This window comes from Bos grunniens, chromosome 22 (genome assembly GCF_055505025.1).
Source record: "Bos grunniens cultivar Pamir isolate PY7600 chromosome 22, Bosgru_T2T1.0, whole genome shotgun sequence".
NCBI lineage: Eukaryota > Metazoa > Chordata > Mammalia > Artiodactyla > Bovidae > Bos > Bos grunniens.
Window position 1 is genome coordinate 56,640,565 of NC_141186.1, and position 7,395 is coordinate 56,647,959.

The following is a 7,395-nucleotide window of genomic DNA, read 5'->3' on the forward strand; positions in this document are numbered from 1 at the left end:
GCTGAGTGGATAAGCCACAGCTACTCACTGAAGCTCGTGTGCCCTGGAGCCCGATCTCGGCAACGAGAAAAGCCACCATGATGAGGAGCCCTAGCATCAGAGGGAAGGGTGGCCCCCGCTCACTACAGGTAGAGAAAGCCAGCGCACAGCAAGGAAGACCCAGTACAGCCCCCTCAAAAGCCAGGTGACCTCATCTGAGCACCTGCACCCATGCATGCCTGAAGCCCTGAGCTTTTCATTTATGGGAGCCAATCGTGTCTTCCTTTTGCTTCAGTGCTATTGAGTATGATTTCCTGCCTCCTGCAGATAAAGGAATCCTGACTGACATCACCCACCTAGGGAGACAGAGTAGAGAGGGGCAACGACAGAGATCCCAGCTATTACCTGCCCCAGCCCCTCCATGGCATGAAGGATCTCCCTTCTCAGACTCCTGCTGCCTTTTCCCGCCTTGGACGAGAATGGTCATTTGGGAGCTACACCTTCATCCCATTCCCCCTTCAGATGAGGTCCCTGGTAGGGCCAAGCCTGGAGCTCCAGTAATGCAAAAAGCCTCTCATCATCTGCTGAGCCCAGGAAGCACATTGGCTGCATAAAGCCTGAAATCTCATTAAGGTCAGTTTTAAGATCCCCTTTTGCAGATAAGGAGGCTTCCAAGAGGTGACAAAATTTGCTTGCAGTTTCACGGGCCACCTGGATCTCTGTGACTCCGAGGTTGGAGCTTTTCCCATTCCTGGGCCTGCTCCCCAGGGGGCACCAGCCTAAAGCACTCCCAGGGGGCTCTGATGGTTGCTCAAACCCAGAAACCCCAGGGTCAAGGATCAGATGAACACTGCCCCGTTTCCATCCGTCCTGTAGATAAAGAGCTTGAGACTGACAAAAACCACCACCACTAACACCAAGGATAGGAGCTGAGCTTTTAATACCCCAATTTGCCTTCATCTCCAGGCAGAGCTGGGGAGAGGTAGAGCTTCCCGCTTTGGTTATGTAGTGGAGGAGGGGCAGTTGTGAGTCGGCTCGATTCTGATGTCCTAGAGTCCCAGCCAGCCTCTCAGCAGCAAGGACTCTCCGGAGTGGAGAATGGAACGGAGCCGCTGAAGGCTTGCCCAGCAAGGGAGCTAAAATCTGTGATCTGTGAAACTTCCCAGGGGGAAGGTGGGTCCAGCCGGATTTCCCACGCTTTTGTTTTTTAAGCTCTTTTTGAGACAAAGGTGATGTTGGGGACCCAGCTCTTCGTTAAATGTGGGCAGGTAAACATAACTTCTAGAAGCTCCATACAGGCCCAGAGATACTGCAGCCTGGGTGCTGGGCAGGAGAGCTAGTGGTTTTTCAGATGCCGAGAGCAAGACCTGTCTCGCTGGGGGTTGCACTGGAAGGGAGTGGCCCGCGTCATGGGGGCTCTGCACTGGCCCCAGACTCTGGTCCTCTGATGTTGTTTTTTTTGGTTTTTGTTTTCTTCTCAGGCCTGATGCCTGCACTCTGCATTTCCTTGACCGTCCTTCCCTGTGGCCCACCACCCAGCGCTGGTCTGACCTTGCCATCTGTCTAATGTTTATAAGCCTGACGAGGCTGGATGCTTAGGGCATTGCCCAATCTCAAAGTGGTCGCTATCAAGAGGAGATGATCATAGGAGATGAATTACTTATATTACTTGATATTATTCATAATGTTAACTACAGTCTGTCCGGCTCCTTACTATTTACAAAGAGCTCACACACGCGAGCACGCACGCACGCACACACACACAATCTCATTTGATCTTCCCAGCAGCCGTGTGAGGAGAGATTTGGAATTCCCATTGTATGGGGGAAGAAAGTGAGGCCCAAGGACAAAACAGCTGCTCAAGGTCATGAGCCAAGGGCGAGCTGCTGCTGCTGCTGCTAACATGTTGTAAGAGGATGCCTATGCCCTCCCGACCCGTTCATCTCTCCATTCACGTCTCCATTCATTCCTTCCTTCCTCCACCTAGCATTTATTAATAAGCACCTACGGCATGCCCCGTCATGTGCTACTCACTTATCCCTAAGCTGGGACACTTTTCCAGAGCAAGAGCTCTTGTGTAGCTGAGAGATGAGCTGGGGGGAGTGGAGCTACAGCGGGCCCCCGGGAAATCAGGACTCCAGATCGGGCAGCCCCTGCCACGTGAGGCGCCTCCTGTTTCTCTCGTTGATTCTTTTGCATTTGGTTGGTTGGTCTTTGTGTTTACACTCAGGGAGCCTGTGAGAGCTGGTTCCGACAGGCGCGGCTCCTGATGGAGCTGCTGAGGCTGGGGTGGGGTGGGGGCTGAGGGACTCCTGCAGCTGGCCACGGAGTCCCTGGAGGGGCTTAGGCAGGCGCCACCTGGCTGGTCTCTGTCTTGGAGACGGTGGTGGAGGCCTCGTCGTCACCCAGCGGGTTCTTGCCACAGCAGAGAGTGGTGACCATGCAGTTCCGGAACTGGAAGGAAGAGGTAGGGTAAGGGTGAGGGGTGGTCAGGGTCCCGCAGAGTCTGGGTGGGAAATGGCATCGTCAGTGCGGTGCGCCACCTCCCTCTTCTGCCTCTGGCCCTCCCAGCCTCCGCTCCCCAGTCAGATGGCTCCCTGGAGGAACTTACTAAGCCTCCCCAACCCCACCCAGAGGTGCTAGGACCAAACCCGAAGGGGCCTTGTCACTGGTGATGCTCCGTGGTGCCCTCAGTGTGCCAAGGGCCGTCTGGGAATTGTCTCATTGAACCCAAGAGTTCAGGATTTGGTCCTTTCCGTGGATGAAGAAACTGAAGCCCAGAAAAGGGAAGTGACTTGCCCAAGGCCACACAGCTGAAACCTAGCAGAGCTGGGATTTGAACCCAATCTGTCTGACTCCAGGTTTTCCCCACTGGACCAAAGAACCTGCAGAGGAACCACTGGTCTATATGTTAAAAGGACCGCTTCATCCATACATCGCTCAGAACGAGACTTTTTGGCATCCTGTCCAGTTTGTGGAGACTGGCACCTGTTCCCAGGCCTGGGACTTTGACCATCTGGGCCATTAAAGCCAGCCTCCAGAACCATCCAGACTGGCACTTCTCTTTCCTGAGCCAGTATCAGAGGGCTTGTTAGAAATGCATGTTCCTGGGCCCACCTTGAGCTTCTAATCAGAAGGTCTGGGGGTTGTCCAGGAATCTGCATTTCTCCCAGATGACTTATGATTACCCCAGGGAAAACCAACTCCCCCTGCCCATTTTGCAGGTGGAAAGACGGAGGCCCAGTTAAAACTGCGGCTTCTCCACCTGTCGCCCGGGGGGGACCTGGCCCCTTCCCACCCCACCAGCAGGCACCTGCTTGTTCATCATGATGTAGATGACGGGGTTGTAGACGGCAGAAGTCTTGGCAAAGAAAGCCGGGATGGTCATGAAGATGGGGCCAAAGTCAGAGCCCTGATGGGTGAAGATGTAGAACGCCACCCCAGCGTAGGGCAGCCAGCAGATCAGGAAAGCGATGACCATGATGATCACCATGCGGGTGACCTCCTTCTCAGCCTTCTGAGTGGTGGCCGACTCCTGCTGCTGGGCAGCCGCCTGTGGGGACACAGGGCCTGGTGTCCAGACTTGAGGCTCCTCTGGGCTGGGGGCCGCACTCAGCCTCATCAGCCCTCTTGTCCCCAGCCCCACAGCACTGGTCCCCCAAGGACCCTACCTCCTTGACGGTGAACACCAGCTGCCCGTAGCAGAAGAATATGACAATCAGGGGGATGATGAAGTGGACCACGAACATGTAGATGACGAACGACTCATTGTTGGTCTCCTCGTGGGGCGTGTAGTAGTCAATCCCGCACGAGCACTGCATGCCCTCCGGGATGTACCTGAGGACCGGGGAGGGGCCGGGGCAGGAGGGGCAGAGGGAGACCCACACGTGAGGGACCGGGGAACAGGCCCAGCTGACCAGAACCCCCTGCCAGCACCTGCGCGGGGCTGCTCTCACTCTGGGCCTCACTTCCCCTCTCTGTAAAAGGGGGATAATAAACCTTTCCTTGGCTGTGAGGCTCACATCTACTGAGATGAGGGATTCAGGTGTGTGGAAACAGTGTTGTTGCCTTGCTCAGTGCCGTGTTACCCTGGGACCCTGGTCTCTCCCCGTCTCTCACTCCCAGCGCCCCTAGTCTGCACCCCTGCTTCCCTGCCTGGCGCTTCTTCACCCAGCCTGCCGCTTCTTCACCCAGCCTGCCACTCCCAAGTGGCCGGAGGCCAGGCCTTGGACCATGAGGTAGGTGGGGGGAAGGGAAAAGCTCCCAATGATCTGTATTGGAGGCACCCAGGTCTTTCTAGGCCACTCAGAGTAATTAAGGGATTTTTGCACAGTTTCTGGAAACAAGAGGCCCTGGGGCGTGTAGTTAGGGTGTGTGATTTCAGAGGACGGTGACACTGAACTGACCTCAGGAAACCCAATGTTCATTAGCTGCATCTATGAGGATATAACTAGGCCAGACTGGAGAAGATAGGGAAGGAGGGGCGGGGTTTTTTGCCCCTTGCTAAATTGCTCAGGAGGGAAAACACTGGCCCCAGGAAGACTGAGAGAGGAGGAAAGGGGAGAGAGATGGCAGTTTCCTGGAAGCAGAAGGGCACGAAGCCTCTGGGAACCCAAAGAGGCCAATTTCCCAAACCACGTTCCACCCCACCGCCATCTCATCTCAGCCCGTTGGGGGATATCAGCCGAGAGTCTTGCCAGGACTGGTTCCCAGGGCCACACGCCCACACCTGCATGAGGGAGGCTCTGCCTCTGCCGGGGCAGAGGCCTGAGGTCAGAGGAGCCGCTCCCAGGGCACTGGACCAAAGAGGATTGGAATCTGGCCTGGCTTAGTTGGGGATTAGGGGCACAGCCAAGGTGAAGGGTCGGGGTGTCTTGGAGTCTCCTTGACACAGGGAGCAGCCCCGTAGTGACGTTAGGGGCTGACCCTCTCTTCCCTGCCCTAAACCTCAACCCTATGACAGCTGCCGGCTCAGGGGGCCTGAAACCAGGCAGCACCACCCCCGCCCCGGCCGGAGGACCCTAGGAAGCACCCCGGAGACCCTCCTCCCCTCCTGGTGAGGACCGTTACCTGGACCAGCCGACGAGGGGGGGCGCGGCGCAGGCCAGAGCCATGACCCAGGTGAAGGCGACGCCCATGATGGCGTGGTTCTCCCCGAAGCGGAAGTTGCTCATGGGCTTGCACACCACCACGTACCGCTCGATGGCCAGGACCACCAAGGACCACAGTGCAATTTCACCTGCAAGGCAGCCGCTGTCAGCCAACCCACCGCCTGGCTGGACCTGTCTTTCTAAGGAGGGGGTGTGCTCCTCCCGGGGATGGGGAGGGGGGCCGGCCAGGAAGGCACCCGGGGAGCAGTCCTGGAGTGCGGACTTAAGAAGCAGAAGGTCTGGACACGGACAAGGGGAGGTGGCGGGGCAGACAGGCCGATACGCCACGTGGAGGAACTCCCAGGAAGGTTAGTGCAGCCAGAGCTCCAGGTTCACGGGGAACACAGCAATCGTCTCGTGGGGTCACGGCTGAGAACTGGGAGCCCGGCGGGGAGTTTTCACAGAACAGTGTGTCCTTCATGGGGCCATTGGCAGAGTTCTGGTCACAGGGGACGGCAGAGTTCTGGTCATGGGACGGCAGAGGCAGCAGGAGCCGGAGGGGGCGGCCTCCCTTTCCTCCTGGGCAGCGGGCCTCTCGCCTCCAGGGACATGGAACACCCTGGGCATGGGTGACCCTCTCCCGGGAGCCAGGGAGCCGGAGACTGTTTTGCTCAGAGGGAGGAGGAGAAATAATAATGATGGGGTTCAGACATCTGCCCTGCACATCACCCCCAGAAACTCAGGAGGGAGGTGGCTGTGGGATTTACCAACCGGGGCATTTCAGAGAGTGAAAGGGAATGCTAATGGGTACTCCAGGCCCACGGTTGTCTCAGAGGCGTGCCCACCTGTGGGTGGCACCCTTCTGGCCTGAGACTAGGGGATCGCAGTCACCCAGCAATGGCCAGTGCCCCGGGAACAGGGCTGAGGCAGGGCCTGGACGCATGTGGGAGACAGGAGACAGAGCATGCTGTGGCTGGTGCCAGGCTCTCTCTGCCCCCCAGGCTTGGTGACAACAACCTCCTGCGTCTCCTGCTTGCCCAAGAGGCCGTATGCTCCCTGGGGGATGCTCCTTGGTCTGAGCCAGGAGCCCCAGGCTCTGGGCACTGGCCTGCCACGTTCCTGAGTTAACTCTTCCCCTCTGCACGCTGCAGTTTTCTCATCGGCGAAATGGGATCTATTCACCCGTCTTTCAGTGAAAGTATTTTAAAAGCATGGCTCGCATCTACGCAGATCACCGGGCCTACTGTCTCCCTGTGAATGGACTCCTCAAGGCGGAAAGCCTTCAAGCAGAGCAGAGAGCCTGGAGGCGGCTGGGATGGAGTCAGAGAGAAGCCGGGGAGGGACCACGCCCTGCGCCCAGTGCAGGCAGAGGCTGGTGCTGGAGGACTGAGGACTCTCATCCCGCCCAGGCTGGGGCCCTGAGCACAAGCACCGGTGTCGTGCAGCTCTCTGTCCTGGGACCCGGCGTGGGTCTCGCCCAGCCCTGCTGCCCCAAGGGGAGCAGAACCGTGGCCTGAGGGGCCGCAGAGACGTGGGCTTGCAACTCGGCCTTGCCAGAGACCGCCTGCGACCCCAGCGAGGCCCCGGACTCCTCTCATCTGTCTCCTGGCTGGAGGGTGAGACAACGACCCCAGTGCCAGTGAGATCACGTGCTCGGCGCCCGCCCTCCACCAACGCCAGCCGAGCTTGACTGAGTAAGGGACGGCTTTGGTTCACAGGCTCTCGTCCACCATCCGCAAGGCTGGGGCTGTCCCCACACACCCACCCCCCACCACACCCAAGCTCCTGGCTCCTGAACACACACACCCCTCGCCCAGCCCACCGCACCCAGCTCATACCGCCCAGGGTGGCAAAGAAGCCCTCCAGGTTGCAGCCCGTGGGCCCAAAGACGAAGTATCCGTGCAGAGAGGTGTAGAGGGTGGTGGTGAAGCCCCCGAAGACCATGAAGAGGTCGGCCACGGCCAGGTTGAGCAGGATGTAGTTGAGGGGTGTGCGCAGCTTCTTGTGCTGGACTGTGACGTACAGCGTGAGGAAGTTGATGGGGAAGCCAAGCACGATCAGCAGGAACATGTAGGCGGCCAGCATGGAGAACTGCCATGGCTCCGCCAGGTAGTACTGCGGGGCCTCGAAGGGGCTGCGCACCACGCCCGTCTTGTTGGAGAAAGGCACGTAGAAGTTTGGGCCCTCGGTCCCGTTCATGGCTGCGGCCCTTGCGGCTGCCCGCCGGCGGCGCGAACCCGGGGATGCTTCTGAGGCCGGAGCTCAGCCACACGGGGCTCCGGCTGGACGACTCGGGGCTCCCACTCCCCCCCCAGGCCCTTATGAA

At 58.6% G+C, this 7,395-nt stretch overlaps 1 protein-coding gene across 1 annotated transcript; it reads right to left on the bottom strand.

Annotated features, from left to right (window-relative positions):
- Positions 1–902: 902 nt before the first annotated feature.
- Positions 903–7,395, bottom strand: RHO (rhodopsin). The gene is made up of 5 exons (XM_086368635.1): positions 6,908–7,395; positions 5,050–5,218; positions 3,651–3,816; positions 3,293–3,532; positions 903–2,433 (listed from the first exon to the last, which is right to left on the bottom strand). The coding sequence occupies exons 1-5, from the start codon at positions 7,266–7,268 to the stop codon at positions 2,323–2,325; spliced, it is 1,047 nt and encodes a 348-aa protein (XP_086224761.1). The 5' UTR covers positions 7,269–7,395; the 3' UTR covers positions 903–2,322.